The 20,775-nt window shown below is 41.4% G+C and overlaps 1 protein-coding gene across 3 annotated transcripts; it reads right to left on the bottom strand.

Annotated features, from left to right (window-relative positions):
- Window positions 1–3,060: 3,060 nt before the first annotated feature.
- LOC115401958 (triadin) lies at window positions 3,061–20,155 on the bottom strand. 3 transcript variants are annotated; one of them, XM_030110357.1, is made up of 6 exons: window positions 19,725–20,155; window positions 13,637–13,835; window positions 11,867–11,908; window positions 6,588–6,635; window positions 3,873–4,031; window positions 3,061–3,271 (listed from the first exon to the last, which is right to left on the bottom strand). In XM_030110357.1, exons 2-6 carry the CDS (start codon window positions 13,821–13,823, stop codon window positions 3,249–3,251), a joined length of 459 nt encoding a protein of 152 aa, XP_029966217.1. In that variant the 5' UTR covers window positions 13,824–13,835; window positions 19,725–20,155; the 3' UTR covers window positions 3,061–3,248. The 3 variants fall into 3 exon arrangements, with proteins under 3 accessions (XP_029966217.1, XP_029966218.1, XP_029966219.1); XM_030110358.1 differs by having other exon boundaries at window positions 3,903–4,031; XM_030110359.1 differs by lacking the exon at window positions 11,867–11,908.
- Between the last annotated feature and the right edge of the window lie 620 nt (window positions 20,156–20,775).

Genomic DNA, 20,775 nt, shown 5'->3' with positions numbered 1-20,775 from the left:
CACCATAAATGAATATTTAACACTCACATGTCTCTTTATGAAGGTGTCAGACAAATTATCTTTGAACCACAATTTGCATACAAGGTGTGAAAGGATGCATGTGATACCTGGTGTGTGTGTGTGTGTGTGTGTGTATGTGTGTGTGTGTGTGTGTGTGTGTGTGTGTGTGTTTGTGTGTGTGTGAGCATGCATGCAGCCCTCCCGGTGTGGCTCAGTTCTGTGTATTGCACCTCGCCGGAGGGCTGAGGTTGCCAGGTTGTGTAAATAAATTAAAGCAACAAATTATGTTTAAAAGCTTCTCCCTCCGGCCATGGAAAAGTGCGATCCATTATTCATGGCTTTCCTGAATCTACAGGCAGGTGTCTGTGCATGTGTGTGTGTTATTTAAACATCAACCCTTCTCGCATCACCTTATCGTGTTAATGAAGCTTAATTTACGTGGTGATGCCGGGAATGAAAACACAACAGCGAGTGTTGAATTTTGTTCATTCTGAAGTAAACGATGGGATTATGACCTCTGGGGAAAGAACTTTCACTGAGATGACGCTGCAGTTTTGTTTTCTTGAATAAGCAAAGAGTAAACACAGAACAGTTCTTTACTAAGGCTCAATTAAACATTTTACAAAGGAAATTATTTCACAGAGGTGCTAACACATCTGACTCACTCACAGGTCTGATGAAGAGATTATTGATCCTATTAACTCGACCGATCTTGTCTAAGTACGCAGGCATGTTCTTAACCGTAGAGGGAAATCATTCCACTATTACGGTGGCTGTGGTTCTGTTTGAAAAGTAGAAACGAGCAAATAGCAGCTCATTGATCACATGAAGGCCCATTCTCTGAAAGCAACTTTCCAAAAACGGACAAATGATTTTCACATGTAGGATGTCGAGCTTATTTCAATTTAAATGAGTTTTTTTCAGGTTTTCCAGTTTCAAATACACACATAGGGGGGTTAACTATAAGTGTAAAGTGTGTCTCAGTATAAACAGGTTCAGGTCCAGATGGGTGATGGCGTTGACACATACTTAATTAAAGGAAGGGATTAAGAGGAGGAAAGCGTTAAAAATAACACCCGAATGCCAAAATTGGCCACGTGGCCTGGAAACCTCAGTAAATCCAGAAAGAAACTCACTTGTGCAGCTGGAACACATGAGGAATAATGTGCTAATCAGTCAGCTGCAGCACGGGGAACTTTCACACAGATAAGCCTGTTTTCCCAATTATAAATATCGTCCTCTAAGTTGTAGGAAACTAATCAATACAGTACGAAAGAGCAAGCCCATTTCCCATCCTGCACGGCTTTTTTTTTTCTTCTCTCCTTAAATGAAGTTTGTTTGTGCAATCAAGCCTCGGTTTAATTGAAAATAGTTAATCATTTATCTATAATTCAGTGCTGAAGCATCATCAGAATGCCTCTCTGCTCTCAAACAAACCAGCGTTTGATTTGCTGCCGACGAGAAGGTGCAAGTGTGTGTTGGGGAGGATGAAGTGTTTGCTCTGACAAATCAAAGACCTTTTTCATTAAATCTACAGAGAAAAACACACTCGTCTTGTCTCGAGTGTGTGCATGCGTGTGTGTTGGAGAAGTGACGCGATATCGCCGGATCAAGAAATATAATTATTCTGAGGTTTGCCGCCATTGTTAATCACTTTTATCCTTAATAGAATGAACATTAAATTTGGAGACACTTCATGCAGTTAAGCCGCTTTTTTATGATTTCTTTTCAGAAATGTTGATAAGTGAAAGGAACAAGGACACACAGTGTAAGATCGTGCTGAGTGTTCAGTTTTCCAGAAATATTTCTCCAAGCGATGATTCTTTAAAGGAAGAAAATGACATTGAAATGTTAAGATAAACTGAGAATATATACTGTTGGATAAATATTTCAATATAAGCTTCCTACCATTGTACATCCTTGATAATAACTGAGACTCGTCACGTATATGGATGATTATTAAACGTCAGTAATGGTGAACAGTGCGACGTTGTAAGCATTCATCTTCCAGCTCAGGTCTTCTGTCAGGTTTTTTTTTCATTATTCTTTTTCCCATCTTTTCAACTCCACTCTACTTTTCTTCAGTCAGATTTCTCTGGTGTTTCTATCGGCCTTATCGTCCTCTTCAGCTCCTTGGTCTGACTCTGGGGGGGTCTTGCCGAAGGGAAGGTGGTCCTTATCTTCTCGCAGTCAGCTTCCTGCTGGCAGCCTTCAGGTCGTGGCTGTTGCCCCGTCACTCCTCCAGAGTGGACTTGGGGCTTTTCTGCGACTGGTCATCTTTAACTCAAGCCATCTCCCTTGCAGATAAATGAGCATAGTGAAGAGGGAAGAAGGGAAACAGACAGCAACAGAGCTGGCGCGAATGGGTTGGCGAGGAAAGTTTGCAGTTTGTCAAAGTTTATTTATTTATTTATTCATTCATTTTTTGCAATGACGAAACTTGGTTTTCAGCTGGTTGGGATCTGCTTTTAGCATTGTAATGTTCTGGTTTTTGCTCCTTGTTTGTGGTTGGAATTTGTCTACCAACCTTAACTGCCTGCACTTGCATCTTATAAGATAAGTATAAGTCTTGATCACATTCAGCTTCAAATTACTTTCATTCCTACATAACTGATGAACTTGACCATCTTCTGACTCACTTTTCTCTAGGTGATCGCTGTAATGCTCCATTTCTTTAAACACAGGTTGCCGTTATTTGTTAGGAACATTTTTGCTCCTACCAAATTGTGTTTAATGACTTTTGAAACATATATAATGTAAGATGAGGTCACTTTTTCAGACCGACATATTTCCCAGAGTTAGAAAAAAAAAAACAGCCTTGTTATAAATGGTGACAGTGAAATTCATGACCAGGTATAGAGGGGACTGAGGGAATTTATTAATTGGATCACAAGTTCATTATCTACAATGAAAGGATATGTAATTTATGCATAACAATGAAGGTTGTTAGACAATGAACAATGTTAGATTGCTGATATTTGAAGAATGTTTTTGGGAGCATCTCCAGACGGTTTAATACGAGCCAGTCCGTTCCAAAAAAGCAACATTTATGAGAAATGCTTCAGTGTCTGAGTTTTTAATTCATCAAATTCACAACAGGGAGAAAAAAACAAACAAAGCAGAGCATCACTGGGTTACGGTTCACTTTCTGTTGCTTTACATCCTCTCTTCAGTTTCTCAACCCTTCTTTAAGCCTCTCTCCAGCGCTTTGTTCTCGTGCACGCTCGTCCTCTCTTCACATCTTCTCCTCAGAGCTCCTCTGAATGGAAAGCTGCAGCACACAGAAGAGTTCAGGAATTTCAATTCTCCAACATATAGATATCATTGGATGTTAAATGGCACATGTCACTCTGCTTCTCGGAGAAAAACAGCTCTTTTAATTCAACAGTCACTGGAACAATTAGCAGTAATTCAGACTTGGCGGAAAAAGAAATAATGTTTTTCTTCTGTCTCCTGTTTGTTTTGACCTTGCACCATTTTCTTGTTGAACAGACAGTTTTAATAACTCTTACAGTCTTTCAGTCTGAATGAGAGCTTCTTAGCATTGACAAAACATTGTGAAACACAAGTGCAAAAGTTCAAGCTTTTAAATTCAGTTAATTAACAATATTTGCATGGGAGACTGCATGTGATAATTGAATATGGATGTTAAGATAGAAATGTTATTTCTCTGCCTGAAGTGAATCGGTGTTTAAAGGGAATCTATCATGACTCTGTTAGTCAGGGACTGCAGAGGCATCGGCAGACTCAAATCGTGGATTATCTGGAGCGTGCAATGGCTCTGCTCACGGTCAACTGTTAGCAAACTGATGGTTATTATTGCGCACGGCTGTCATTTGGAGGTTAATGGGCGTGAGATGATGTTTTCTTACATGTGAGGGTTTCGGTTAGCTGGTGAATACCTTCCTCCTCCTCATCAGGAGCGACCAGGCTGGCTGCAAAGGACCACAGCATCTCCAGCCAGTCGGAGCTCTCCGGAGCCGAGACGGGAGCAGCGGCTCTGGCAGAGCTCGACTTTATCGGGCGGATGCCTGAAAAAAAGGAACAGAAGTGAATGACGAATCACAGAAAATATGAAAAGCAAGACATTTTGTTCTGTTTTGAGTGCTGGGTGTTCATTTATATCTGTGCTTCTACTTTTTCAGAGGTAACCTTCCAGATTGCCTGTAAGAAATGACAGTGGAGTCATGCCTTCAAAGATCTTCTCTGTTTGATTCAGCTGCACCTTTCACCTTTTTTTTCAAAGTAGCTGATTTTCCACTGACTCCCCAAACAATCAGACAAACAGAGCAGTCACATCTTAAACACCAGAGTACGTAATTCGGCTGTCGGAGAGCAGCAGTGTCTGGACGGGCGAGCTCTTCAGTGGCATCCTAATTACACCTCAAACACACAGATGGGTTGAAATATTTATAGTTTGTTTGAGTAACCTAAAATGTTCAATTATACCCAGAAAAAAGTTTTGTTTTAAACACATTCCAATACTGAGTCATGCTGTGGAAGTTTGATTAAATTAATTAAAGGTGCATTAAGGAATTTGCACGTTTCGTGAGAAACAGCGCCCCCTGCAGGCCTTGGGTGTAACTGCTAGAAGCCGGTCTTTTCTTACTTTCTGGAAGATCCATCCTGAGTACTGCTCAGTCGTTGCTTGCTAATTAAGGCCAAATTCCACTGCCTGCGTGTCCGGTCCGTCTCCGCTCCGATGCGGCAGTGGAGCCGATCCGTTTCAATTATTAGCAATCTGACGGAGCAATGGCGGACAAAACGAAAGCTAAGCAAGTCAGGCCAGCGGGAGCGCGCATTACGTCACATCCTCTCAAATTCTCCCCAAGAAATACGAATTGCCGGACCAGTGTTGAGCCTAACAGTGCTTGCCTGCCAAAAACTGATTTCCGGTCTGTGGACAGCTGAAAAGCACAGAGTAATTTGATCCCAAGCAGTGCTTTGTACGGTTTGTAAATTGAGTAAAGGAACCTTATGTCAAAATCAGCTTATTTTGCTTGCCAAAAGCTGATTCATGCCTCTGGTCAGAGGTGGGGCGTGCCAACAGGCAAACCAGGCATTTGCCTGGGGCCCTGGCCTTTCGGGGGCCCCCGCTAGGTGCAAATTGTGTGCAAAAAGCTATTTTTTCGATGTGCATGGATGGGGTGGGGGCCCGATGAATTTCTTGCTTGGAGCCCCCACGGACCCTTGCCCCACCACTGCCTCTGGTATTGTATATAGAGGGATATTTTGCCCCAAAATCATTTAATATAACACAGCAGAGTTAGATTTATAACATTTGAACACAACCAATGCTTTATACCACTATAAAAATGAGTAAAGGGAGATTACAATGTCAAAATCAGCTTTTTTTGCTTGCCAAAAACCTGATTCCGTGGACCGGAAATCACTTTCTGGCAAAAATCAAGTTTTGACACGACACCGGCACCGCAACTATTCAAGTGACAATTTAGCGCTGTTAGCAGTACTTACAATGAATATGTCAGGGCACATTTTACACATCACTCAATATTTGTAACATATTTATGGTGGAAAATAAGTATTTTTAGTTTGAAACTCCTTAATGCACCTTTAAATACGACAATTCAGATTTTACTATTTGAGCTTAGTAATTCCCCATTACCTGGCTACCTACAAATGAAGTCAAATTACAAGTTACATTCAAACACTAGCCATTCAAGTCAATAATAAAAAAAAACTGTTCAGAGCAGATTTCTCAAATGAATGAATTCATTGAGGAATTTGATTTATAAAGAAATGCCAACATTCTATCTTATAACCTACAACGAATACCAAAAAACTAAAAATTTGAATCTTAATTAGGATTGTGTGTGAGGTGATACCCTCAAACTAAACTTCAGTTCTGGTCTTTTCTCAAACACCTGTCTGTATCTTCGTCTGTTATTCTAAACCTGCATGTGGTGCAGTTAAACACTGCAGATACATTAAACTTTAAAGGTCAGCTTGTACAGAGATTTTTTTTTTCTCATCCAAATGACCCTCGTCCATGTGGCTGTTGGATGTTTCACTTTCTAATAATATCAGAATCTGTTGTCACAATAACATCAGCCTGCCGGGAGCCCCACTGCTTTCACGTTGACCACACGGCCTAATTAGCTGATATCTTATTACCTCGCACCATTTTGTTGCTTTTTTTCCCTATTTTTTGAGAGCGAAGCGCAGGTTGAACTCAAAAAACACAGAGAATCCTTCTGAATGACTGATTATACGACCAAAGATGAAGACAGTCGCAATTTTTCGAAGTTCTCCCGCTGAAAACTTTCTGCACTTTTCATAAATAACTGCTCTGTTTCAGTGAGACGCGAGGGTGCCAGCTCACGGTCACATGGGCATACACAGATACGTATGTACCGTATAAATAAAAAGCATGTGTAGGTGTTATTTTCTTCACCCCATGCGGCTTTTCCGAGCTCGTGCACTCTGATATTGTTCATTATGTTACTGTAAGACTCTGTTTGTTCACAGCAGGTTGCCACCCAGAGCAACACAGTATAATATTAGATTATTTAAATTTCGTCGGAGGGAGTGAATGCGAATGTGATAGCTTAGAAGTCTCTGCTTGCCTCTAGCCTTTAAACCTCTCTTGGCAATGGAAGGAGGAGGATCGAGACCTGAGAGCGAGAGACACACAAACATGACGTTAACAGAGGGAGCGAGGATGTGAAGTAGCTGTATACAGGGTGCTGAGGGGGGAGAGAGGGCGAACAACAGAGGAAAAAACACATAATAAAGAGAGAGAGAGAGAGAGAGAGAGACTCATGTGGGAAATACAACGATCAGCAGCCATTGTCTGAATACCAATTTCCAGTTATCAATCATTCACAGCCATAGACGAGGATTATATATATATATATATATATATATATATATGTATATAGTGTTTTTCTTTTTTTCCTGAAATGCAGAAAACATGCATAAAACCCACACATCACATTTGGCATGCAGGTCGTGATGCAGAAGACAGGCTAAGTGAGAAACGCGCAACAGCAGATTCAAAGCAAAACATTCCCGAAGCTTTTCCTACTTGTTCATGCACCAGTGACATTGTCTACAATATTACAAGGTTGTGTTGCTCTCGAGCCTTTTCCATCATTGTGAGTTTTTGCAAGAAACACAGCAACACTTTCTTTTTTTTTTTAACCAGTCATAAGCTTAAGAGGAGTTTGTTTTTTTGCCATCTCTCTTCTAAGGATCCCTCTTTACCGATTTAAAACTGAGATCCAGAATGAAATCCAACAATTAGCAAACTTCAAATTCTAAATTTGCATAATTATACAAAGCATGACATTTGCAATAACCAGTCAGTGTGTTTCCAGCTGCTCTCTTTTACATGGGCTGGTCTAATCACTGCAATTTGCACCTAAGAAATGACTAGTTTAAGCTGAATGCATCCCAAATCTCCCAAAGTCATAGTCCACATTTAACGGCCACCAACAGGGACACTGAGCTGAGTGTGTCATTGTCTGATTACCATGTGTCTCTGATAAATAAAAAGCCACAGTGCTATTTGTTTGTCATTTACATCAACTCATCGACAGATTGAATAGTTAGATATTGTTGTGTAAAATGTTGCTGTTTTTCATGAAAGAGACAAAAAGAGACACAAAATATGCGGAACTTTTGTGCTCTATTTTGCAGATAATTTTAGTTTCTACACAAAAATTATTGTCTTTGAAGTACTTTCCAATTTAAAACAAGAAGAAAGAAAAAAAAAAGTCATTTCAGGTCTTTTCCAGGCCCGTATGAATGGTTTTACATCTTCTTTTGATGGTTTTCTAAATGTTTTTACAGTGTTTCTTTATTTCAAATCTCTCTCTGTCTCATTAGTTTAGTTCTTTTTCTTCCTCGAATCAACTGCTGTGTTTCTAGGATGTGAGTGAGGGACTCCTGACCCTTCAGACCTTCTGTCTCTTGCATCCGCGACACCCTCTCACTAATCCTCTCTTCCTTTAACATCTGTCTGTAATCTGCAGGATTAGCACACATAACCAGCCGAGGCGCCTGCTGTCAGTTTATTGAAGTTACTGAAACTATTCTATACTGCACAAAGGGACCTGAATTGAGAGTTAAATTCTCTGTTAAATTTTAAATCTTCACTCTATTTGATGTGATTTTTTTTCAGACCGAAAATGCTAGTGCAGCAGCATTAGCTTCTCTAGTCGTGGAAACAATGGCGGTTGTGAAGCTGCTAATAGTATTAACACATAGTGTGATGATATACAACTGTTGGGCGGGTGCTTTGCATTAGTCTTAATGAGGAACGGGAGAAGTCGCACATTTCTGCCTCCGTACGTCGGATCCGCTGGCTTCAAAGTGCTAAATGCATTGTTGTGATTTTCTCCGTGGATCTCTTTAATTTTCCCTCTCGGAGGCAGAAGGCACTTTCTGCCTTGCTTCTCGCCCAGTGTGGAGGAGTTGCAGAGGCTAATGGAGCCCCACAAACAGCTGATTAATGCATTGACATTTCTTTGATTGGCACGCCAGACACAGCCGGGGACGGAGGGAAAACAAGACCAGCAGCCCCACCTACAACTCTGCCTCCTCTTTATTTCACTCACTCCGCCTCACCTTCCTCCTCATCTTTTCTTTCTTTTTCCGTGTTCTCTTATCCTGTGTTCACTCCTTAAATCTACTTCCTCTTACAACCTCTCTTTCATGTCCTGATCCCCTCACCGCCGCGCCTCTTTGCCTCTGTGCCGTTGTTTCTTAGTTTTGTGAAGTTTAGCAGACACATCAATATGATCGCGCACCAAGAAAGAGAGGGGGGGGGGGGGGGGGGGGGGGGGGGGGGGGGTGAAAAAACAGTGAGGAACCCAGGAGGGTCGAAAAACTCCTCAGACAAGAAGAGCACAGAGTAGTTTAAAGTGCACGTCTGAGCGGAAAAAGAAAAGCGACGCCTTTCTTTCTTCCTGCCAGACGACAGACATTGCGAACACATGGCGCATTTCAGTTTTACAAGCCCATCAGCAATGTCTGAACTAGAAAATAAACAGCGGATTACCACCAATACATGTTTTCCATCTGTCTCAATCTGAGCACTTCCTCTCTTAAAGGAGAAATGCAAGCCTGGAGAAGAATGACTCTGGTTTCTGCCTCTCTGTCAGAAGGATAAATAACAAGGGTTTGAAAAGGCGACTGATGAAACTCTCATGCTATTTGCTGTGTCGTCTCTGCATTTTTTTTCCCCCCACGTTCCTGCAGGTTTCAGGTTTTTTTATATTTGTGTAGAGGAAGTGTCTGCTCTGAAGGCATTGCAATGTGACTTTGTTAGGTTTTTTTTTTTGCTAGATGTCAACCCAGGACTCCACAATCAGGATCAACACAAATGCTGAAGCTGTCTCTGCTGTTTCTACACACTGACACATCAGTATTAACAGTCTCATTTAGATTCATTCTCAGTTAAATAGAGTTACCTTTTTTATATCTCCATCAAGTTTCCACTCTGAGAAAAGATTGATTTCTAATTTGTGCTTGAATATTGTGACGATAATTTAAAGCGATACTTCAACATTTTGGCAAATTGGCCCATTTAGCGCAATTCCTTAGTCATTTCGAACAGCATACTTACTTTTTTGTGAGGGAGAGCTGTTGTTTATTCAGAGGTGAGTCGGGGAAGGTTTTCGGGACGGGGACAATGGAAGTGGGAAGTATTTTTGTTCCCCCTCATCAAACTCATCAAATACACAATCCAACAACCCCAAAACACTTTGGTGGGCACATTATAATCCGCACATTCACTACGCTGTGAAATAGTAATGCAAAATTACGAGATTGAGTTGTTCATGCGAAGATTGCTAAGACGGAAATACTTACTAAACATGGCGTCTGGGCATTGTGATTTCAAAAGAAAAAGTAGTTCCCAGTATTTGCTTCAGTGCCGTAAAGCTACATTATTATTTGTTGGTGTTCCACAGCGTAGTGAATGTGCGGATTATAATTTGCCCACCAAAGTGTTTTGGGGTTGTTGGATTGTGTATTTGATGAGTTTGACGAGGGGGAACAAAAATACCATCCACTTCTATTGTGTTCGTCCCGAAAACCTTCCCTGACAACAGCTCGCCCTCACAAAAAAAAGTAAGTATGCTGTTCGAAATGACTAAGGAATTGCGCTAAATGGGCCAATTTGCCAAAATGTTGAAGTATCGCTTTAACTTTCTGAACAAATGTATAGTTTCACAAGAGATGCAGAAGGTATATAACAGAGAGCCTTCACTGTAATGTTAAAATTTGTGGATTTTATAGATTTTTTTTTTACATTGTTGCAAGCTGTTCTGCTGATTGACAGTCATCATGAAACAGCCAATCAGTGACTGAAGGTCTGTTTTAAGCTTGTTTTTTCACTTCACGACAAGTCCAAAAGAAAGGGATGCCGTTCCAGTTTCTAAATGCTCGGGTGCAGATTTGTCGTTCACCGAGATAGTCGGAGTGAGAACACACTGCCGAGCGGCAAATTAACGAAAGTTCTGACTAAATATGAACATATGGACATACTGGGAGCAGATGCTGCGATTTGAAGCAGCATTTAAATATATTTTTATAATGTGTGTATGCGTCCTTTATTGTAGCTTTAATTTCCACCAGATATCAAACCATTTGGGAAATTTTCAACAAGCCGGGACTCTAATCAACGCTTAAAAAAAAATAGATTTTTCTCCCAGTATTGCTGTGCATTTCTCCAGCCATTTTAATTTATTTATTTCTTTATTTATTTAAAAATAAATAGCAGAGATGACGTCAGGGAGCTCTGAGTCTATTTTGGAAGCCGGCGATGGCCAACCACCTTTCTGTTGTATTTCCCTTTAATTTGCCACCCATCTGTAGCTGAGCGGCTTGATAAACACAAGCTGTTTACAGCTGATAGCGGACCAGAACAACAAGACACGGAATTTTAGCGAATAAATAAATGAATGAATGAAGGCTTTATATCCGAGCTCTGATGCGTCGGGTAAATCAGCATTTAAAGTCTAGTTGTACGGTCTTTATGTGCACTTTGATACTCTCCAACCTACATTAGTCATTTTAAGTGTGTATGACATTTATTTAAGCACTTAAAAACACTGATGCATTTGAAACTCGTCGATGGCGGCGCTGTAAACGAGACTTTCCCTTTATCAGTCGAGTCATGAGCCATCGTAATCAGAGGATCTGTTGGTGAAATAAAATAAAAGTATATGGGAGGAAGGGGGTTTGGATGGAATCACGAGAAAGCTTTGAAACAAGATGATGACAGATCTGTGTCCTGAACACCTTCAGCAATCTGAAGGCTTGTGTTTCCTATCTGACACACACTTTTCATCTTTCATCTGACTTCACTTAAGACTGACCACAAACACTTTCCTTGAAACTTCACTGAGAATGCGTTTCACTTTTATGAGAAAATAGTTTTTAAGAGTCCAGTTTGAAAGGGTTTTCTCTCAAGGCTCAAGGCAGCACTTTTTTTTTTATCTGGTTTAATTTTATGTTTCTTTTCACCAAAGAATGGCTTTAGTCATATCTGCAGGAGCCGGAGCGACCCGATCCATTAACACCACTTTTTATAATTTAGGCACTTTGGCTTCTCTCAAATGGATGGCTTCCTGAATGGCAGCACAACTTTAGTTTTCCAATCTTTGTATAAAAGCACTTGCTCCTCAAAGACTGTTATCGGTGTGCAGCACCCGCCTGGCGTTGGTTTTGGCATCGATTCATGCTTTTGATACGCCGGATCCAGAGTGGCATAAACTGAAAAACCAGACGCATGCTCGACAGAGGTCGCTTCTGTTTACGCCGGACTCTGGATCATCGCAGTGATCTACAAGCAAGCCGTGCATCAAACTGTTGCTGTTGTTTTTTTTTTTTTTACCAGGATATAAACACACGGGGTCGTCACAGTATGACGTGTAGTCTTTGGATGGGATGGCAGGTGATTGACAGCATGAGGATGGAGAGGAGGAGGTGAGGGGATGGTGGGGGGGGTGACGAAAGGGGAGGGAGAGAGTGAGGAGAGGAGTTAAAGATGGACATGTTGGATGTGTGAGGCAGGACTATCCTCCCACTGCAGGATAGTCCGGATTCATGGCGATGTGTAGGAGAAAGTGGTGATAGAGCGGATATGCGTAGAATTGATAGAAAGGTCATTATGGCAGTAAATTAACTGCACTCTGGGACATCCCGGGTGATTTATTCCCCTTTTTTGTATGGAGGTTGGATCAGCAGCGGTTTGACCTTTACGAGTCAAGTTTATTCACTGAAGTACATTGAGTGTGTATTAATGTTCATTGTTACTGTTCCAGGAAGTTTCCTACAAAGAGCAGTTACAAAATACGCAAGGGGGAAGAGGGAGTTTTTCTTGGACGAGAGCCCAAGTTTATAAACCAATGCAGATAAATCGCCCTTTAAGTCAATCTGCTGGGTGAACTGGAGGAAACCAGTGATTAAATTATTGATTTAGTCTCTACATGCTGCCTTTATTTTCCAGTTATTGAAGCTCAATTATGTGGAGAGACTGCCACCAATCGTCCCTTCACACCATTTTAGCCTCTCATAAAGTAGCGTTGTACACACTGTAATCTCTGAATATATGGCATGCATATAATTCAAAATACGAAATGGGAGAATTTACCTTTAACTTAGCTATTTTGTGCCGTCTAATCCTCTTTTTGTTATTAACAAAGTTCTGTCTGTTCAGCAAAGTTCCATATGAAGTCCTTGTTTTCATGGATTTTTAAGCCTCAGCCTGGTCGCAGAGAACAGACTCGACATGTTTACGGGTGGTGAGATATCGACTGCTACGTTCACCTTAATCAGTGGGTAACATTGTCGTAATCTCATGGAAACTCATTTTCTGTTATCTCGGGACAATAGAGTAATTAAAGTGGGATCAGAGAAGAAGTGTAATCACTGAAGACAATTAAGTCATGAAAGTGAGATAGCGGGATGAAGAAGGGGGGAGAAAACAAAGCTGCGCCCGGTTTTTCAGTGAAGCAGCAGGCGATACAGAAAAGTCCATTAAGGCCAATCTAAACCACCTTATTAGAGAAACTCTGTTACTCGCTATTTCTTGTTATTGCAGCAGACCTACTGACTGTATCACCGGTTGAGCCTTTCAATCTATTCTACGGGTGTATGAGTCAGATATTTAGGGGAAATGAGGAGTATGCACACAGTGGTTACACTTGTGCATAAACTGATGGAAGTGGAAACATGTGTGAGTGTGAGAAGAAAAAAAAAACATTTCTTTAATCATTTCCACCGCCGTCCGTATAGTGTGAGCAGGAATCACACTTTGTGTTGCCTTAAAGGTAATCGGCGTTAAAGCAACACAGAAGCTAATGCGTGAGGCGATTACCGCGAGCATTGGCGTAAAGTGTGAGTCCCCGATCTGACCACGAGGGCGACGCCGAAAATGACCTTCATGAGAGCTAAAAAACACTTTTGAAGACCGCTTCAAAAATGTCTGAGAGTTTCATTGAGAAATGTTTGGATGAAATGTGACTGAAATGTGAAGGATGGGTAATGCATGAGTGGACAAAAAAGGTCAAAAACATCGCAATGACATTTGGATTTGGAATATTTAAACATTTCATGATATTAAAATGCAAAAAAAAAAAAAATCAAATAAATTAAATGTTACCTGCTAGAGTCTTATAATCAAGCAGATCAAACAAAACAATAGCCACTCCTGACCAGGTGATGATCAGTGCGACAACCAGCAGCCAGGCCATCGGGGAGCTAAAGGTTACGATCATGTCGTCCAGGAACGTCCTCTGACTGGGTCGAGACGCGGGGACCGCCTCGCCGCCGTTGCTCTGAACGCCCATTGTTGAAGAGATCTGGGAAGACAAGATGAATCATTTGGTGATCCCCATATTTAAACACAGGAGGTTGGTGAAGTGAGCTTCCCACTCAGGTCCCAAATACCACAGACGAGCAACAGAAGAGCCTCATGTCCTACTAGAGTGGACCGTCAGCTATTTAGCTTTCCATTTTACCCAGTTTTTTTCCTTTTCATCATTAAGTTTTTCCTCTCTAATTCCTTTCCCCGTCCAGGTTTTCTTGTTTACATTTAGTCTGCTGTTTCTCGCTGTCCTCCTTTTCCTCTGTGGATCCATGCTCCTCCATTCATTGTCCCAGTTGCGTCTTTCTCCTTTTACTTTTCTTTAAATAGAGTCAAACAGCTGCTTGACATCAGCAGGTGCTGCTCCAACTGAGAAATAATCTACCAAACACAGATTAATTTCCTCTTTGTGGATAGTTTAGATGTATTTGTCTTTATTTGGCCTCATTGATGTTTTCTATTGGTTTATTAATTCCCTGTCTTATGCTGTTTAGTCATTTTTTCCTGGATTTTGCTTAAAAGAATACTCCTAAGATTTTGGACCCACGCCCTATCCCTATCATGTACAAAGTGAGATAAGCTCATAAATACCTTTTTTGTGTCCGTTCGTCCAGTGCCTGGCTAACAGCTGTTAGCATCGTAGTTAGCTTAGCTCAACTACGGCAGGTGAACAGGAGACAGAGCCAGACTGAGAAAGTGGACAAAATCCTCCTTCCAGCGGTCCAGGGGACGGCGTATTAGCACGCAAAGTAAATCCGAATGGTTACAAAACATTTTAAAAGACGTGTTTTCTTTTCAATCCCTTAAAATAGCGTTTTGATACACACAGACCTGCACAAGCATAGTGCGCTGCGGAAGGATATACCAGGCGCACAGCGGCAGAGTCCATGCTTCTACTGCTGTGCTCCGGTATATCCTTCCGCGGAGCACTGGCATGCGCAGGTTTGTGTGGATCAAAACATTATTTTAACGGATTGAAAAGAAAACACGTCTTTTAAAATGCTTTATAATCATTCGGATTTACTTCTTGTGCTAATACGCCATCCCCTGGACCACTGGAAGGAGTATTTTGTCCACTTTCTCAGTCTGGCTCTGTCTCCTCTTCACCTCCCGCAGTTGAGCTAAGCTAACTACGATGCTAACAGCTGGGAGCCCGCGGCTGGACGAACGAACACAAGAAAGGTATTTATAAGCTTATCTAACTCTGTAAATGATCGGGATAGGGCGTGGGTCCAAAATCTTTGGAGTATTCCTTTAAGCCAGACCCAGTCCTCTTGTTTATTTTTGGACTTGTTAAAATTATACTTTTTCACTTACAGATTGTTATTAATTATTCAATCTGCTTCTACACTTTGAGTCATTTTCCTGCCTCTGAAACATGATAAAATACAGGTTTGTGCAGAATGACTTAGCCACTGAAACTATTTTAGAAGTTTATAATTGAAACTGGGTTGTAACTATGAGTTCAATCAGGATGATCTCTGCACGTTCTGTACCTGTAGTCTTAAAAATACAATAGTTTGAACATTTCTTTCAGTGTAGAAATTATTCATTTTTAATTAAGTATTGTTATACTTTTGAATATTCTGTTTAAATTTGACATTGAGTTGGTTCAGCGTAAACTTTGAGTCACACACAGCAATAAACTGTCTTTCATTTTTCGTTGCAGACTTTAATTTTCACAGAATTCTAGAATTTTTGCAAAATTTTATCGAAGGTATTTGCACATTATTTACTACATTTGTTGAATCGCTGCTAGCTAATAATGTTTGCATTGAATAATCTTCAGCAAACTTGTTTCAATATCTTTCCACCTAGTATATTATTTATTTAATGGTGGTTTAGTCTGAAAGCAAAAGGCTTTAAAATATGGCACACCTTAAAATCCCCACCATCACTTAACTCTTAATTTCATTAGCATAACGTCAAAACCACAGTGGACCCAAAAGGCAGCGATTTGAAGGGTTTATTGGACAATCAGTCCAGAGGTGTGGTGTCAAAATACACAGAACAACAAGAGGAGGTTGAAATAGGGAACACACAGGTGCAGCACATGAAGATAACGAGCACATGGAGCGAAGAGCATTGGATGATCGGAAACAAGAGGGAGATGCATGGAAAAGTTCACCGAGACTCCGTACTTTCAGTTTTCAGTGTGTTAATCAAGTCACATAAAAACACGCATTTACACATTTACAAGCCTTCCATTGCCTCCAAAACGCCAGAAGGCCTCATTCAGCTGGTTTTACAGGGTAAACAGCAACGCTCCATGACCTTTACATGCACGGTTTTGCGACACCTCCGTAAAACGTCGAGAATCCAGTGGATGTCAGCTTTCATCCGTTTGCCCTTTAACTGAAATGACGGCATATTATTGCTACAACTGTCCAATAAATAATGCTGGAACAGCTTTTACCAGGTCTCGGCTAATCATGACCTCGCCATTCAAAGTGCCGACATCTATAAATCAGTGGGGATCAGCCAGGCTGTGCTTCTGAAGGGAAGCCGGATAGAAACGATGGATCCTTGCACCATTAAGAAACATCCAGTAAAATGTTTGATTTGCCTACATGGAAGTAAATAACCCAAGTATGATTTGTTTTTCTATGTGAGAATAAGAACCATTGATTTGAAAAAGGAGATGAACAGAATGAGAGGAGTGGCGACAGAGGCAAGAAGGAGATTACAATGCATCGTCCAAATCAGTGCTACAAGACAAACTGCTCTCAAGAAAGTTTCCATCACCGCGCAGCAGCGGGGTCGTGCGCCGTAACGTGATTGCGTGTCCGCGTTGGCTTGTTTGTGCTCATTATTTGGTGCTCGAGATGACTTACTTTCCTCTCGGTTTCTGCGGGTGCCTGGCGGAGGGCATTTCTGCAAAATGTGAAGTCACACCGACACTGGAGGTTTGAATTAAAGCAGGACTGACTCATTCCCAATAATGAGACTCTGAAGGATGCAGATCTCTGCGAGCGCTGTGCAAGTCCGCACAAGATGTTTATCATGATCTATCTATCTATCTATCTATCTATCTGTCTATCTATCTATCGGTGGTGCAGTGTACAGTACGGTGGAGCAGTGTGAGGAATTGGTGTGTTTTGATTCAGTCGCAGGTCTTACTCTGACCTTTCCGTTGCAGCATTCAGATAACAAACTGCAAAATCAATTTAACATAATTCTACCCACACACGCTCTAATGTCGGTGCGTGCGCACGCATGTGTGTGCGTGCGTGTGCACATGCATGTGCGTGGTACAAAAAATGCTACACATTGATCTGATGAGCAGCAGCCAGTGTTTGTGTGTGTGTGATTGTAACTTCAGAAGTAGAATTAAGACTTGGTTGTTTGTGTGTGTGTGTGTGTGTGTGTGTGTGTGTGTGTGTGTGTGTGTGTGTGTGTGTGTGTGTGTGTGTGTGTGTGTGCGATACAAAAGCTGGCCATTGATCAGGCAAAGCCTTGGCAACGGTTAGTCAGGCCAACCTATTGATTCACAGCAGGTAAAACAGCCCCAGTGTTTCAACGACAGGAGACTGGAGAGCAGTCAAAATGTCCTCCAGCAGGCAGAAAAGCAGCGGCTGCACCGAGCAATCATCCACTTCATCCAGCCTGTCATTACTGCACGGCTCCACCACGTTCTGGAGGTCCTCCTCGGCCTGCTCTGATCTTCCCTTTAACATAAGTACAAGTCTGTCCTCTCTTCAGAATCAGGTGACCCTGCCCACCTGTCGCCACCACGAGGTGCTGAGCTGATCTTCACACACACACACACGCAGCAACACCAACTGCTGCCCCCGCGCACAAAAGCAACGAAGTGAACTCCAACAATGTGGGCGCCGCGAGCTCCTCGCTGGCATTTGACGGTAAAAGAAAGGCGACGACAGCTTGGGCGAAATTGTGAGTCACTGAAAGCTGTTTTCAGTGCGACGACTTTCTGACGAATATGTTACTTCTTCTGGTGGACCGTTCCCGGGCGATCGACCAACACGGACTGTCAGGACTGCGGCTTTACTCTAGCACTGTGGCTCATTCGACAAGAAAGTTTTCAAAAATGCAAGTTTATACGAACGTCACCACACAATGGGATGTTTGCAAAAGCGAGTGTCTCTAAAATGGCTGTTAAACCAATAATGATTCATATTTCATTGTTTTTACACAACAGTTCATTTACAGGCAATAAGGTTGTGTCAGTGTTCAGATAGTTTTGGATGAATTGTGTCAGCAAATCTTATTTGCAAAATTGTGAAATACTTCAAGGCAACGACTTCAAATAAGTTATTTTATTTCTTGTAGGATTTCAGGTGAATCATTACATTTTATGTTGTGAATTTGACAGACAGGTAGACATCAAGATCCCATCGGCTTTTGTTTATTGCCACTAACGCCCATTCAACTATTGTCAGTTGTGTGCCGATGTATACATCCAGTTTACCATTAGAGTTGACCATGGGTAATGACATTTTACATCATCTGTCCATCACAGCTCAACCAGAGAGGAAGATAATCACTTGATTACTTTACTTTTACCACTGTTACACTGAGCATAAAGGTTCGGTCCACCTGTTGCTGTACTCTTCAGGAGTTTTGCTGCACGTCGTCTCAGATCATGGTTACACAGATCAAACTGATCTGATTAAGACCTGAGAGTCATTCTCTTTTTTTTTCCCATCATTCACAACATGAGTACTCGGATCTGTGTCAGGACCCATTTGAGGTATTCATGTTTAAATCCCAAAGACTGATGTAATTAATTGTAAAGCAGTTAAATCCAGCTCCATCTCAGCTGACTCCCGCTGCCAGATATTACTCATTGTAATTTATAAGGAAATTAGGACATTCTCTTTTTGAATAGTAATAAAAAAGAAGTCCTTACTTTTACTTCTGGACTTTCACCAAAACAATTCCATTTGTAATCCATATTTTGGCATTGTTGAATTGGAATATTTTCTTGTGCAAAGGATCAGACAGATCCACCGCCACTGATCCAACACTGTGCACAAAACACTGCAAATACTAACACCGACCTGATAAAAGCTTTTGCACATTTATGTTGTGACCCGTGATGAATGCAGCTTTTAGATGGAGATAATCGAAGCAATGATTAACATATCACTCTCTCTTCTAGGGTACATTTAACAAATTACCTAATGGCAAAAAAAAAAGGATGAATAAAAGGTAATTGATCATCCTAACTTCAGACTGATGGTTTTGCAATACAGCTGTACCAAACGTGTGGCAAATCAGAAAAAAAAAAAAAACACTAGATGATTTAAAGAAGGAAAATAGTTTTATAGATTTTTTTTAAATTTCCTTTGAAAACACTTCACTTTCAAACATCATGTGTTTTCATTTAAGACTGCAAGTGATTTAGACATTTATATTTGTATTTGGTAAAACTGCCTTGTTACAGCTGCAAGCGTCATATAGAAACTGGTTACAGTCCAAACTGTTTCATTACAAAAGTGGGATTTTGGATTATATTTTTTTTTTCTTTCCACGAAAAAAATCGCTTAAACATGCAACGTAAAATCGCTGATTAACATCAAATGCATTGTTTGACCGCCTGGGGTCAACAGCAATACTCAGACAAAACCCAACACGTGGGGAATAACATGCAAACTCCAAACAGGAACAAGTCCAGACTAAAAACTATAAAGACAACTACCATACTAGCAATAGGAATAAATTACGAGGTCTCAAAAGCTACAAATGTTTACGGAAAACTGCGAAAAACGGTCTTTCGCTTCAGCAGTAAGGCCTTATGGCAGCTGGCCTTCATTGGATATTTCAAAGGAAATAATTAATAATACTTGCGGACAGTACAAAGACACACTGTATCAGATCATTAGTGAAAGTTCAGTCAGAGTGAAATGGATTTTTAAAGTACCTCAGTCTTTAGGGTGGCTGGATGTTCACTGATAACCTTCAGTCCTTCAAAGGCTCTGGGAACGCAGCGTTACCATAGAAACACTCATGTAACTCCTTTGTTAAATCCTTTTTGGCCCCAGTTGATTGTGAGAAAAGACGATAAAAGGAAACACTCAAATCCAGCACCAAAAAGCACACAACAATTGTCTTTAAGCTGGATCACAGCCGGTCTAAAAATACACTAAAACTTCCCCACGGGAGAAAACGGACAAAAAAAAAAATCCACCGAGCAGTTCTTCAGTTCTTCCTGTTTGTCTTTGTGTTGGAGTCGCTCTTCGGGGTTTCAGTTTCCCTTCAGTGGCTTGTTAAGCCAGGTTTCTTTGAGATTTTAACTGTTAAAATGTTGGAAAGAGGGAGAGACGTGCGGTGGAGAGCCGAGCAGGCCGACCCTCCGAGAGTCACCCTGCCCCCCTCCTCCGAGGGTCCAAAATAGAGAGGAGAGAGGGAGGGAGGGCGGAATGGAGGGGAGGAAAACAAGGTGCGAGCGGGCAAATGATCAAGAGACGGAAAAGGAGGTGGAATGAAGTGAAAAGATGAAGGTCTTAACGTCTCCTGTGCCTCAGCCACACAGCTTATTAATCATGTTATGATGGCGGAGGCAGCCGGGAGCGGCTAGCGGCTGATGCTTTAGCGGCGTTTCCTCCTCCGAGAGGCCTACGTTGCCCGTCTCTGATTACACCTATGCAGCCTCGCTCGCCGCAATTAAAGCCGGCGTTCATTTCTACTCGTAAATTTAATTAGACAATACCGCCACATATTATCCCCCCCTCTTCAGTTTATTGCTGGCTTTATTGTGATTTACGGGACGTCGGGAGAGCAAACATTGCGCCGTCCTTGACAACAACTTTAAAGAATAAAGTGCTCACTAGTTACAACTTCTAAATCTCACCAAACCTTCTCCGGGGGAAATATATTTCCTCTAAGTGCCCGAGCTTGTCCAACAGAGGTCAAAGTGAAGAGTAAATAAGTGAATAAATATCTCGCTGAGCCCCCGTGTGGGTCTTTAAGCC

This window comes from Salarias fasciatus, chromosome 15, assembly GCF_902148845.1.
Source record: "Salarias fasciatus chromosome 15, fSalaFa1.1, whole genome shotgun sequence".
Taxonomy (NCBI): Eukaryota; Metazoa; Chordata; class Actinopteri; order Blenniiformes; family Blenniidae; genus Salarias; species Salarias fasciatus.
Note: the sequence above shows the minus strand (reverse complement) of the source record. Positions and strands in the feature narration are given on the sequence as shown.

Bases quoted from the DNA above. Each gene is read 5' to 3' on its own strand.
- LOC115401958 (XM_030110357.1), bottom strand. From the start codon at position 13,823: ATGGGCGTTCAGAGCAACGGCGGCGAGGCGGTCCCCGCGTCTCGACCC. The intron at 11,909-13,636 runs GTAACATTTAAT...TCCCATCCAAAG, and splicing joins TGATTATAAGACTCTAGCAG to ACTACACGTCATACTGTGAC. The intron at 6,636-11,866 runs GTAAAAAAAAAA...TCTCGCTCTCAG, and splicing joins CCCCGTGTGTTTATATCCTG to GTCTCGATCCTCCTCCTTCC.